This window comes from Eptatretus burgeri, chromosome 12 (assembly GCF_056783735.1).
Source record: "Eptatretus burgeri isolate ZD-2024b chromosome 12, Ebu_testis_v1, whole genome shotgun sequence".
NCBI classification, from domain to species: domain Eukaryota; kingdom Metazoa; phylum Chordata; class Myxini; order Myxiniformes; family Myxinidae; genus Eptatretus; species Eptatretus burgeri.
In genome coordinates, this window is record NC_140972.1 from 98,716,004 (window position 1) to 98,730,159 (window position 14,156).

At 46.8% G+C, this 14,156-nt stretch overlaps 1 protein-coding gene across 4 annotated transcripts in view; it reads left to right on the forward strand.

Moving 5' to 3' along the window:
• GNE (glucosamine (UDP-N-acetyl)-2-epimerase/N-acetylmannosamine kinase) overlaps window positions 1-14,156 on the forward strand; it is a 66,338-nt gene that overhangs the window by 14,183 nt on the left and 37,999 nt on the right. For all 4 annotated transcript variants that reach the window (XM_085849050.1, XM_085849049.1, XM_085849052.1 and 1 more), the window contains 3 exons: window positions 5,135-5,347; window positions 7,911-7,998; window positions 8,301-8,515. In XM_085849050.1, coding sequence (XP_085705176.1) covers window positions 5,135-5,347; window positions 7,911-7,998; window positions 8,301-8,515 — 516 coding nt within the window. The remainder of the gene's footprint in view (window positions 1-5,134; window positions 5,348-7,910; window positions 7,999-8,300; window positions 8,516-14,156) is intronic.

Below are 14,156 nucleotides of genomic sequence, written 5' to 3' on the forward strand. Positions count from 1 at the left end.
ACCGGAACTGCGAATGTCAAGGTCCGACTTTATGATGCAAATATTTACTGATTAGATTTCAGCATTGAGGTCAAAGGTCATGTGATACTTGAGAACAGCTGAAGGGATTTTAATCAAACTTGATACACGGTTAGTATGTATAAATTGCCGTCAGTGCATCCAGCCATTATCGATTATTTGTTACTCAAATTTTAAGCATCAGAGGTCACATTAAAACTCGTGTTCACGTGACACCATTGGCTATAGGATTTGACCGAAACAAAGTACGTGTACCGTGATATATATGTACAGATTAGATATTGAAGTCAAATGGTGTTGAGGTTTTCGGTTAAAGTAAAGTCGGCTTGAGTGATCAGACTTAATGTTGGCGGCGGCATATTGGTCAACGTCATGACGTCTTTTTTCTTTTTCTATTATTATTTATAAAAATAAAACCTTTAAAATCTTTTTCTTTTTTTCAATTAAATTTTACACTTGGCAACCTTTCCATTTCGCAGTACTTGGAAAAATATTTGGGCATTTTACATCATCGCAACCAATCAAATTGCCACTCATCGACCCTGCCCATGTTCTTGTTTTTCAAGACAGCACGGGGTACGTGTTATATGAACTCGCCAGTTTGGTGATATGCTCCCATGAAAGGTTGTGGTTTGAATGCCGATCCGTGTGGCAACTGAGTGTTGATTTACAGGTGTTTATGCCATTTTATTTTTATTTATTTTTTTGCATCGTTGCTGGAGAAGTGTTTTTTAAAGTTGCACGTTGAAACTCATTGGTAAATATTGTTGCGTTGAGGGGTGGGGGAGAATCCACAGCGAGACTGGTAAGTTGTACATGGACCGTGCTTTGAGTAGGTTGGATTATCAGGGTCCTGTCAAGAGCACATTCTCTTGTTCCACTTGACTCTGAGGATGAAGGGTATGTAATTTATAGACAGCATAGTCATGAGTCAGGGTAATATTGTATGTGTGAAAATCTCTCATGAGCAGGCATGTTCAGGTGAGGACTTGCAGCAACAAGGCTCCTCACGTTTCAAAAGGATCAATCGTGAATCCGGCGCACTATAAGCCATGGCGGCGAAATGTACTGTAGGGCCTGGAAGAGGAGATCGAGCCTTATTTTATTTTTTAAATAGGGGTTGCACTGTGGGAGGGACAGCCCAGAGGATGGCAGGTCCCACAAACAGTGGGCCACCAATCACAGGACCCATCGAATGCGTTCCAAGTGTCCACAATGTTGGGGCAGCACATGCGTGTGAACAGACTGCAATGGAACCTTTAGGAAAGATCGCTCTTTGTGTCTCTTGCTCTACTCTGCTCAGCCTCCTGCTCGGCTCGGCTCAGCTCAGTCTTCTGCTCAGCTCAGCTCGGTCTCATGCTCTACTCTGCTCTGCTCAGCTCAGCAAGGTCTCTGCTGTGCTCTGCTCTGCTCAGCTCAGCACGGTCTCATGCTGTGCTCTGCTCTGCTCTGCTCAGCTCAGCGCGGTCTCATGCTGTGCTGTGCTGTGCTCAGCTGAGCACGGTGTCATGCTGTGCTCTGCTCTGCTCAGCGCGGTCTCATGCTGTGCTCTGCTCTGCTCAGCACGGTCTCATGCTGTGCTCTGCTCAGCTCAGCGTGGTCTCATGCTGTGATCTGCTCTGCTCAGCTCAGCGCGGTCTCATGCTGTGCTCTGCTCTGCTCTGCTCTGCTCTGCTCAGTGCAGTCTCAGGCTCTGCTCAGCTTAGCTCAGCTCAGTGCGGTCTCATGCTGTGATCTGCTCTGCTCAGCTCAGCGCGGTCTCATGCTCTGCTCTGCTCAGCTCAGCATGGTCTCATGCTCTGCTCTGCTCAGCGTGGTCTCATGCTCTGCTCTGCTCAGCTCAGCGCTGTCTCATGCTCTGCTCTGCTCAGCTCAGCGCGGTCTCATGCTCTATTCTGCTCCGTCGTCAGGATAGGGTGGACTGCTCTCTGGAAAGGTGAATGCCACATCAATCCTTTGCCTGTACTGCATCCATAATTCCTGTTCCCAAGTGGCTCCATCACCCTGCACACTGCTCTGCATCATGCCAGAGGGAAGGCCTCACCTGCTTTGCCCATTTTTGAGAGTTTGATCTCTGGTGCTTAGTGGGGGTTGGATTATTTATTCATCCTTGTGTATAAGATTGTGTCCTCACATCCAATTTTGTCTGTCGACTCAATTTTTTTCCCCATTTTGCACGTTCTGCAACGTTTCTCCCATACTCATTATATACTAAAACAGCACTCTGTGGAGTGCATATCTCTGCCAGTCTGAAAGGTTTACATTTTATATCCCACTGATGAGCTGAATCTGCATCCGGACCTTCACAAAAATCTAATCATTTGTTCTTTTCAGCGATCCAACTCATCTACCAATTTTGCCCTGATCGATCCAAAACGGTTTGAAATATTGTGGATGTTTGTTTGTGTTTTTACCCCTCAGCCCGAATTGGCTCAGGGGTATTGTCGTCATAGGCGTTGTCCGGGCGGGCGGGCATCCGTCTGTCAACTTTTGGTTTCCGTCAATTTTGAGGAGAACGCCTTGTCCGATTAAATCCATTTTTGCAGGGTATGTTGGAGTTGAGTAGAGGAAGGTTCCTTTCGAAAGTTGGCGTGCTGCGATTTTGAATGTGGCCTCCATGGCAGCCATCTTGAAATTGGTTGTCGTCGATTTCAAGGAGAATGCCTTGTCCGATTAAATCCATTTTTGCTGGGTGTGTTGGGGTTGAGTAGAGGAAGGTTCCTTTCGAAAATGGGCGTGCTGCGATTTTCAATATGGCCACCATCTTGAAATTGGTTTGCCTCAAGGGGCTAAGGGGTTACGCCCACTTTGCGGAGCTATTTTTATATAATACTAGCAAATACATTCTGTCGCTTCGCTGATGGGTCAATAAAGTACAGAGACAAAGCAACACCTCACCAAACGTTGCTATTCACTGTGGGAGGGAGGGGTGCATCACGCACTTGCACTGACACGCACTCGCACTGACACGCACTCGCACTGACGCGCACTCGCACTGACGCGCACTCGCACTGACGCGCACTCGCACTGACGCGCACTCGCACTGACGCGCACTCGCACTGACGCGCACTCGCACTGACGCGCACTCGCACTGACGCGCACTCGCACTGACGCGCACTCGCACTGACGCGCACTCGCACTGACGCGCACTCGCACTGACGCGCACTCGCACTGACGCGCACTCGCACTGACGCGCACTCGCACTGACGCGCACTCGCACTGACGCGCACACACATTGCCTTTTATTGGTGTAGATATATCGCGAAGAGAAGAAAAGGGTTGTATCCGAGGCACCATGTTTGAAGACAAAATAAAATTGATCACTGGGATAAAAGTTTTTTAAAAGACTAATGTTTTAAGCTCACGTGAGTCCATCATCAGAGACAGGATTAAAACACACATACAATGCCGTTTCTACATAAAGTTGAGATTGATCATCCTGATTGATAACACCTCGATTTGCATCACTTTCCAAATTAGCTAATTACTCCAAATTGCTTCCTTAGTACGTTCTGTGAAAGTTCTCAGGGTGATTAGCACTGAAGTGTTTTTTTATTTTCAGTTTTATATGTAATGTCAAGGCTTGTATCAGAGCTAACATACAGCATGTATAACAAGGGGAGCAGGAGACCGGTGGGAGAGGGATGCACAAAATTGTGGGGAACAGACATTAGGAGATCTGTGGAAGGGAGCCCTGGGGCAGGGTACACAGGATAAACAAGATGGACATAACAGGGACTTTCAGCAAGGAAAGCAGGGAATTTGAAGGATGTCAGTTTGGGGTGGATTAAAGGGTGCAGGAAAGATCATGGTTTTGGATAGGGGAAGATAAAAGATTGTGGTGAACATCTGTTTCAAAAACCTGGAGGGAAGAATGGAATTGAAGAGAGTGTGGGAGTTTGTTCAAAAGGTGGGGGAAAAAAGAGGAATGAAAGAGTGGAGGTGAGCAGTGATTCTTGATTTTGGTAGTTTTACTCGTCGGGGGGTTGCTGGCGGACCTTGAGCACCCTGTGGAAATATGACGGAGTGGGGACAAATGGCAGAGCAGTGGGAGCGAGGCTGTAGAATAAATGGTCGAAGGCAGAAAGACCACCGACCGACCTGCCTGCAGCGAGAGAGAGACACAGACAGACAGACAGACACTTGGCCTCTTCGCCGAAGTTCCCAATGATCCGAAATGTTTTGCTTTCCACTATGTTAAGCCAAGAAAGGTGAGAGGTGTGGGAGCACCAACCGAGAGGGGAGAGCAATTAAAACAACAGGCTATGGATGAAAGCTTTGTATGTGGTCAGGAGCACAGGTGTGCCAAGGAAGGACTTTGCACGACGGAGGATGCCCAGTCAGTGACTGGCTTTGGAGGCGAGTTTGGAGATGTGGCTTTCCCAGGAAAAATCATGGCAAATAATGAGGCCCAAAAGCTTGAATGAAAGGACTTCTTCAGGAGGGTTGTTGAGACAGTAGATTGTGGAGGGGGTTTCTAGGCGGTCCTTTCAGAGAGACATGGTGTGAGTGTTGGATTTGTCAGGATTGAAAGACATGTTCCACATGTTGGACCAGTTTGTGATTTTTATCCAGATCTGCAGAGTGAAGAAGCTGCTGCTTGCCGATATGAGGAATGACAGATGGTACGGCAGAGGGTGGAGTCATCAACAAAGAGATAAAGAGGGTTTTCCAGAGTCGGCGAGATCGTTGATGAAAACCAGAAAAAAGGGCCCAGAACGCTGCCTTGAGGAACTCTAGCCTGGACAGGAAGAGGGGATGAGAGAACCCCATTTAGGGCCACACGTTGACTGCGACAGGAGAAGAAGTCTGCGAGCCATGAGTGGAGATGGCCTTGGATATCATAGAAAGAGAGTTTGGTGAGCAAGGCAGGGTGCCAGACCGTATCGACAGCACGCAACATATTTAGGGTGATGGCTCTAATCTCATGTTTGGCATTTAGTGCCTCCATCCATTGTTCGGAAAGTCTTGCACTTTGTGTTGCTCCACTGATTGGGATGTCATATTGATGATGATATTTTCTAATCTATGCACAAGCACTTGTGCAAACGAATCGATTCTTGTGCTCGTGAGCCATTTTAATACATGTGTACATGTTTATATCACTGTTATGCAGGTAGTAAGGAAATGGTCCGTGCGATTAGGATAAAAGGAATTGAGCAGAACCCTTTGTTTCGAGCCGTGAAGCACATTGCTTTCGACCATTTCATCCAGCTGGTGGCCCACGCCGCATGCATGATTGGAAATAGCAGTTGTGGTGTGCGAGAGGCAGGGGCCTTCGGGACTGCCGTCATCAACATTGGCTCGAGGCAGACGGGCAGAGAAACAGGTATGTTGGTGCACACGCTGTGTTTCCGATTAAAATGTAATATGTGGCACTTACATAATTTATTCACGACAATTTACATATCAGACACAATTTAATTCGATGATACTGTGTTTGTTTTTGATTTACTCTAACCCCCCCCCCCCCTTTCTCCAACCTCCTTCACCTTTGAAGTCATTGTTTTCATCCGCATGTACGATTATCTCCCATTACCAGCTGTTTTCTTGTTTGTAGTAATCAGACCAACATATGGGAACAAAGCTAAATTTAATAATGAATCGCATCGAACAGGAAATTACATTTGCAGATCCTGTAATCTTAGATCTACAAGACCTTGTAGACACTGAGATTGTGTATGGAGTGCTGTTGGTGGGAGTCTTGTCAAGGGGGGTTGTGTGGTTGATGTGTCTTTTTAACCAAGCCCATGCCCCCTCCCCGAGGAGAAGAAAAGTAAAAAAATAAAAATATAAAAAACAAAAATAACTACAAAAACAAGTGCTGCCAGGCACAACAAATCCCGCCCATTTTGTAATTTTGACCGATGACCATGACCCCCAAAACTTCGGACCCTACCGATCTTCACAAATATGCATTTTCACTATAGGAATGGATAGGATTATAAGTGACAAATAGAATAAGGTTCACTATAAGCTTAGTTTGAAGTAAATCAGATCATTTTTGACGAAGTTATGAGCGAAAAACGATCTTGATCTTTTCGTGACCTTGACCTTGACCTTTGATCCAATTGGACCCAAAAGTTAATGAGGTCGTCCAAGGTTCATTGCCCACATGTGGATGAAATTTGATAGTGTTTGCTAAAGCCATTTTGCCATAAAGTTGCTGACAGACAGACAAACAAACAAACAGACAAATGAAAAATCATGCTTAGCACGACACTTGGCAAATTAGTTGACCTTTCCGTGTGGTGGTCCAAGCTGTAATGTCATGGAATGTGTGGTGTTTATTTGTTCGTACATTTATAAAATGACGCGACGTCACAAATAACAATTATCAGGCGCGCGTTGTCATGGTAACGGCAGCAGATTGAAAATTTTTACAACTCATTTAAAGCCGCCATGTGACATTCAACAACTTATCATCGGTGCTTGTTGCCTTCATTCTGATCGTAGAAAATATTTGAAAATACCTAGGAACATTGCTTTTCAACCAGCTTTACGATCCCCCTTATCAGGTTTGAAATATGTTGTAAAAAAAAAAAAAAAAGTAGTATTTTATATGTGTGTTTTTCATGTTTTGGGTGACCCTGACCTTGACCTTGGGTCATTTTCGATCAAACTTTGTACACATGTTAATATTACATGCATAAATAGACTATAAGTTTCAATATAATAAGTGCAAAACTGTTTGAGAAATATCCATGTGTCATTCACAAAATTCCCCATTGGTTTCTAATGGGCGATATTATAAAGTGATGCAGAATCCTGATCTTGAACATCACCAAAAGTCACATATCTTTTTGCACTGTGGATTTCTATCAGCTGTTAAAATTTCATCCAAATCGGTTAAGAATTGTGACCTGTAAAACGAATAGAATTTTTTTTAAATCACGCCAATAGCTAAAAACTTTGACGTCATACGCTTGCGAAAACTGCATAATTTGTACTAATATGCATTTTAAAACGTTTAGATATTCCATTGAAGTTTGTTTTGGCGTCAACAGGAAGTCGCTACGACTTCCGGTTACCGAGTTATGTTCAAAAGCTTGTTTTCACCTTTTTTGACGTAACGTCATGACGTTAAGTGCGATTATGACGTGATTTGATGCCAGACTATTTCAGCAAGATTGGCTATCACGTGTTAAAATTTGATAACGATTGCTTCAGTAGTTTTGGCTGCACACGAGCGTAAATATTTTTTTTTAAATGACGTCAATAGGCAAAAGTTTAACGTCATACACTTGCGAAAACTATGCGTAATTTGTAATAAGATGCATTTAGTAATCATTTAGTTATTTGAATGAACTTTAATTTGGCGTCAACCGGAAGTCCCTACGACTATGTCGTAGGTCACTCAGTTATGTCCAAAAATGTGTTTTCACGTTGTGTGACGTCACGTCGCGACGTTTAGTCCGATTAAGACGGGGTTTGGACGCGGACCGTCTCAGGTGGATTGCCTATCAGGTGTAAAAATTTAAGAATGACTGGTCCAGCCGTTTGGGCTGTAGACGACCGGACAAACAAACAAACAAACCAACAAACGGAACAAACCAACATACTTGACAAAATCGAAGATTTCGCCAAGTAACAAACCGGACGATTACAATATCCCGCTCCCTCCCTCCGGGGGGTGGGATAATAACGAAAAAAAAATTTCATTAATTAAAAACATTTTTTTCCCCCATTTTCTTCCTTGGATTTTGTGTCGATGGGTTGGTGTGGTGTTTGCACAGGCATGATGGGCTGATTGGCCTCCACCTATGTTAGATTTCGTTGTTGTCCTGGTTGACACACAACAGTTAATAATGGCACCTGAATATAAATTATCGACAACATTTATTGTGCCAAAAGGCGGAGAAAGGTTCTGACTATTTTGTGTTCCAATCCAGGAGAGAATGTTCTTCATGTACGAGATGCTGATGCAAAAAACAAAATAATTCATGCACTGCAGCTTCAGTATGGGAAGCGATATCCTTGGTAATGGAAACACACGTTTTCACTTTTACAACACAATCGGTACAATCTTGGCTTCTTGATATCACTTCCTTTTTCCTTGCATGCCTGAAGAATAATTTGATTTCTATCATTCCACCACTCTCCCTCCCTTTCTCTTTTCTTCCGACTGCAGCAGATAATTATGATTATTATTTTTTAATCATCCTAATGGCTTCACCATTCGGTTTGATTGCTGTGTATTTGGTTATCGAGGTTTTAAAAACTGAGACTTATTATGTGCAGAGCGGAGTGAAATATTTTGGTCTTTTTGTTTTTGTCCCAAGCTCCAAGATCTATGGGGATGGACAAGCTGTTCCCCGTATCATCCAATTCCTGAAGTCCATCGACATTGACAAACCTTTGCAGAAGAAGTTCTGCTTTCCCCACGTGTATGACTCTGTGTTTCATGACATCGACCACATCTTGGAAATGCAGAGCGCCTTGGCGATAGACCTTGGTGGAACTCACTTGAGGGTTGCACTCGTCAATATAAATGCAAGTTTTACACACGGTCTTTTCTTTGTGCGAAGCAACGTCTCCAATAGGAAATCCAAATGTAATGTTCGATTTTTTTTTATTTTTTTTTTATTTTTTTTGAAATTTGGGGATAATGTATAAAATAAAAAGTTTGTTTGTAAATATACAATCAAATTGTACACAAGTCTCAGCGAAAACCTCATACCTGTATGAAATTTGAGGAGAGAAACAGGATATTTAATGTTCAACCTGTTACTCTTAACCTTGTGTCAATATTTGGGTCCTGCTTTGTTTCACCAACAATCTTGATCTCTGAATACACACTGCTGTTCAAAATGCCGATTGCGAAAATGATCATGGTCCTGCCGACACGGACTGGTCCCGCTTACACTGATGTCTGAAACGTGCAATTCGGATCATATGATTGGCCAAGTGTAATGTTTGGAATGAATCCAAACTTGAGAGTGGGGGAAATGGGGGAATTTGTAAATTGTTATATTTTTGGGTCTTCATCAAAAGACGGGTGGGTCACCCACCTCGCAATTCTGCATCTGTATTAAGCAAACCACAATATCCAAGAAAAAGGAAACCACCCTTTGTCCCCAGCAGCTCTCAAGTGTTCAACTCCAGGTGCAATTGGATGAGTGAAAGAGCAAAGGGTGCTGAGAATGCCAGGGTTATCACATGCTCGTGAAAGACTTGACCATTTGTACCTGTGATTCACGGTCTCGCAGGAGAGCCTTGTGTTTGTGAATTTGAAGAACTACAAAATATAGAGTGGGAGGGACATCCTTGGGTCAAATGAGCTAAATAAATTATATCAATTTGTTCCCCAGGAAACAGACTGTAATGGGTTGGGTTTCTCACCTGAGAAATGATTTCCTCCCCACTAGGTCTCTTAACTTCCCTGACCCAATCGCACACCGGGCTCAGCACGGAATCATCTCTTTGGGCCGTGCTCCATTCCAAAGTACCAAATTCGTGCCCTGCGGTTAGTGGCAAGGTTGGCCCACCACCCGGGCTTTGTAGATTAAGATCTTGTGGGACAGATCTGCCAACTGGTCCATATCCTTGTGTTTCATGCAGAATTTACAATTTTATTCTATGCAAGGGCATCAAGAGAGTGCATCAGCGCTTCCATGGGCGTTCCCGGCTTTGGCCCACATCAAAATCTGACTGCTGCAACTTCTCCAATCACCTTGCAATTTGACCCTCAGGTTCCTTGAAATGCAAGAGCCATTGCAAGGAGTGATCCATCCATCCATCCATCTATTGGGACCATACTCTGTGCAGAGCGTTGGTGCTGCCTAAGCAGTCTCCTTGGCGATTGGTCACAATCCTGGACAGGTCGTCACTCCGACACAGGATACCAGCAAGCTGGCACTCATTTTGCTGACCTCAGAAGGATGACAGGCAGAGTCAACCCCACCTGGTATTAATTCAACAGCTGAGGGGGATTTGAACTCAGGATCCTGGGATCCCAAGCCCACCACCCTAACCATTAAGCCAACACCAGGCATAGGAGTGATCCCTTACCCCAAATTTCTGCCCGTACAAGTACGAATGGAAATGGGTCGTTGCAGAAAGCATAGCCAAAAACTCTTTGCGAGTGACACAATAATTTATCTCGTGCCTACTCATGGCACAGCTGTAATGTGTGATCACTCTTACGACGCGTCCACAATGGTATGCTCCATCTGGCTTTTCACAAGGTCTCGCCTACAAGTCCAGGCCTGGCCTGTTCACCAGGCCTCCTTCACGAAGCAGATCGCTAACAGACACAGCCTTCCCCTACACAGCAGATCACGACTCCCACCAGTCGTCTCTCATCCAGCCGAGGGCAGACAGACCTCATGCAGTCCTTTCCCTGCATCTCCTTCGGCCCTGGCTCGCTTCTCCAGGCCACAGAAGGCAGACCCGGCGCGCCCAGGTTCAGTTTCTCTCTCTGCAGAATCACCACTGGCTTTCCTTTTTCTGCTTGCCTCGAAGCCCGAGCACGCCTCAAACCCGACTGCTCATCCAGCAGATCTTGCCTCCACACTCGTCGTTTCTCTCTTGCCTTCCCGGCGCACGCTCACCTCGAAGCCCGAGCACACCTCAAAGCCGACTCCAGACTCACACAGCAGCCAGGTCCTCTCGAAGCAGATTGCAGCCTAATCCTCAGGTTTAGTTCCCTCTCCCTGCAGAATCACCACTGTCTTTCCTTCTTTCTGCTCACCTCAAAGCCCACAGGCTCCTCCCTTCAGTTTCACTTCCTTTTCTCGGCCACTCCCGCTCTCAGTGCGCTGGGCGGAGTCTATTGTCGAGAACATCTGAATGAAGAAGAAGAGCCTATCGGTCCACCACCACTGCACAAACAAATAACAGCCTGTGACACCTCCCGACACACATGTAACGTCAAATTACCGAACAACCTGGCTAAATCGTCAGGTTCGATCTGTGACCTGCTACAGGTACCATGTAAACCTGTACTAACCTGTTCCATGGTCGGGTTGTCGGCGACTAAACCGTCTCCCCCACCAGGTTTTCTGGTGAGGGGGGGTGTTTGGATATGGACACCCAGCAGGATTAAAAACAAAACCTGTCAAAGGGCGGAGGAGCTCCTTGTGAGCCAACGGCCATCCATATCTAGTGCCCAACTGTGTCTGCGGACGTCCTCCTGCAGTTGGGTTACTTCTTATTAGGAGGTTGGTGGCAGGATTTGCACTCCGGCCACCGTAAAACCCTTCATTCCGCAAAACGCAAAAACGCAAAAAAATCTGAAAACCCACTCCGTGGGAGTACCTCCTGCGCAGCTTCCCTTCGCAGGGCAGCTCACCGGATGACGGGATTGGGGCAAAGCCTTCGGGACCCCCAATCTTTGATGATAGGAGGGAAACCACGGGGTAACATCCCTGGGTCAGATTGCTGGAGAGTGTGTCGGAGTGGTGCTGAGGTGTCGTCCACCAGACGGCGGTCTCCTTGGGTTAACCTGAGGTGGTCCCTTCGGGTGGGTGCCTGGAATGTCCTATCCCTAAGAGAGGATGATCACCTGTCTCTGTTATCATCTGAGCTCAAGCGCTTGGACATCGGGATTGCAGCTCTCTCTGAGGTTCGGAGACCGGATTGCGGCGAGATAATGGTGGGTGGTTACATCTACTATTGGTCTGGTCACTCTGATGGTTACCATACCCAAGGAGTTGCTGTAGCTCTGTCCAATAAGCTGACCCCAATGATAATTGAGGTAACACCGGTCAACGAGCGTATTATGAGACTAAGGATTCGTCACTCCTTAGGTGTCATTTCCCTGGTCTCTGTTTATGCTCCGACTGAGGCGAGTGATCTCACCGTGAAGGATGCATTCTACGCCACACTCGAGTCTGTGGTTGATCAGTGCCCCAGACGAGATACACTTCTAGTCTTGGGGGATTTCAATGCATCGACTGGAACTGATAGGGATGGTTATGAGGTGTGTGTTGGTCCCCATGGGTCAGGAACTATGAACCAGAATGGCACTAAGTTCCTTGACTTTGCAAGAAGTCATGGACTTAGGGTGGCTGGTTCATGGTTTCAGCGCCCACAAGCTCATCGCTGGACTTGGTATTCCAACGCTGGCGGTGTGGCAAAGGAGATTGACCATGTCCTCATTGACGGTGGTTGGAGGATGATGGAGAACTGCAGGGTCTACCGGAGTGCTTAGTTCCTCAATATTGACCACAGGCTTGTTGTAGCAACTCTAAAGCTGCACCTTAAATCCTGGAGAATGGTACCATCCCAGCCTAGGCTGGATGTTGCCAAGCTCAGGGATGAGAGAGTAGCTGAGGAGCTTGCGAACAGGCTGAGTGGACACTTGGGGGGTCTGGGTGCTTTGGGGGGTCCTGAAGAGTTGTGGAGCGCCTTCAAGACCACCGTCCTTGATGTTGCCGGTGGACGCCTTGGAGCTCACCGTCGGGCAAAGAAGAATTTTGTCTCTCAAGGAACACTGGATACCATTGACCAGAGTCGCAGGGCCAGGCTGAATGGCAGAGCTGAGCTGTTCAGGGAGCTGAGGCGTAAAACTGGATGTGCACTGAGGGTGGACAAGGAGGACGATGTGCGAGGAATCTGTGAGGGGGTAGAGGATCACCTGTGGACAGGTGATTCTCGTCCCGCTTACAGGGGAATTCGTGCATTACGTTCATCCAAGCCCATCCCTCGGAGCACTGCAGTTCGAGCAGAGAGTGGTAGGCTCTTGACAGAGGAGTCTGAAGTGAAGGCCCGCTGGGCCGGTTACTTTGAGCGGTTGTACCAGGCTGATCCCCCAGCTGTCGAGTTGGACGTCAAGGGTGTTACAATCCCTGTTGCTGACCCTCGAATCAACTGTGGTCCACCTTCGCTTGTGGAAACACGGGCTGCGGTGAACCAGTTGAAACGGGGCAAAGCTCCAGGGATCTGTGGCATCCATGCTGAACTTCTCAAGGCTGGTGGAAATGCTGCACTCGTGTCGTTGCATGCAGTTTTGTGCTCTGCCTGGAACACAGGCATCATCCCAATTGACTGGACGAGGGGCCTTGTTGTCCCTCTCTGGAAAGGGAAGGGTGATTGCTAAGACTGCAACAACTACCGAGGGGTGACGCTGCTCTCAGTGCCGGGCAAGGTCTTTGCTCGGATAATTCTTGATAGGGTTCGCCACCATCTGCTTGAGCACCAGCATCCAGAGTAGTCAGGCTTTACACCAAAGAGGTCAACGATTGACCGTATCCTTGCACTTCGTGTCCTCACCGAACGCAGACGAGAGTTTTGGCAGGGGCTGCTTGCAGCCTATGTTGATCTCTGTAAAGCGTTCGATTCAGTGAATCGGGATGTCCTCTGGAGGATTCTTGGTCTTCGTGGGGTGCCACCAAAACTGATCGATCTGATGTCTGAACTCTACTCTGGTACTGAGAGTGCTGTGAAGTGTGGTAGTACCATCTCTGACTTATTTCCAGTTGTTACTGGAGTTCGTCAGGGGTGTGTACTGGCCCCCACACTTTTCAGCACCTGTATGGACTGGATTTTAGGGAGGATGTCGGAGAGATCAAGTTGCGGTGCATCGTTTGGCAATGACAAGAACTCAGACCTTGATTTTGCAGATGATGCAGTCATCTTTGCAGAGACTTTCGACATCCTCTTGGGGGCCCTCGAGGTGCTGAATGAGGAGTCGGAGCCGTTGGGATTACGGGTTTCTTGGGTCAAAACCAAGATCCAGGCTTTCAGTGACATCTTGGATGCTGCTGTCCTGTCTGTGTCTGTTTGTGGTGAGGATGTTGAGGTCGTGGAGAGATTCACTTACCTTGGCAGTGATATTCATGTCTCTGCTGGCTGCGAGTCAGAGGTCAATAGACGTCTGGGTCGGGCCTATGGAGTCATGGATTCACTGGATCATGGGGTGTGGCGCTGCCGGTACCTGTGCGGGAGGCCGAAAGTCCGAGTCTTCAGGTCCTTGGTACTTCCAGTCTTGCTCTATGGGTGCGAGACTTGGACTCTGACCAAGGATCTGAGACGGAGACTTAATTCCTTTGGTACCAGGTCTCTTCGGAGAATCCTTGGCTATCGCAGGTCGGATTTTGTGTCCAACGAGCGGTTGCTGAGAGAGACTCGGATGAGATTTGTTACCTGCATAGTCCGTGAGCGTCAGTTGCGGCTGTATGGACATGTGGCTCGTT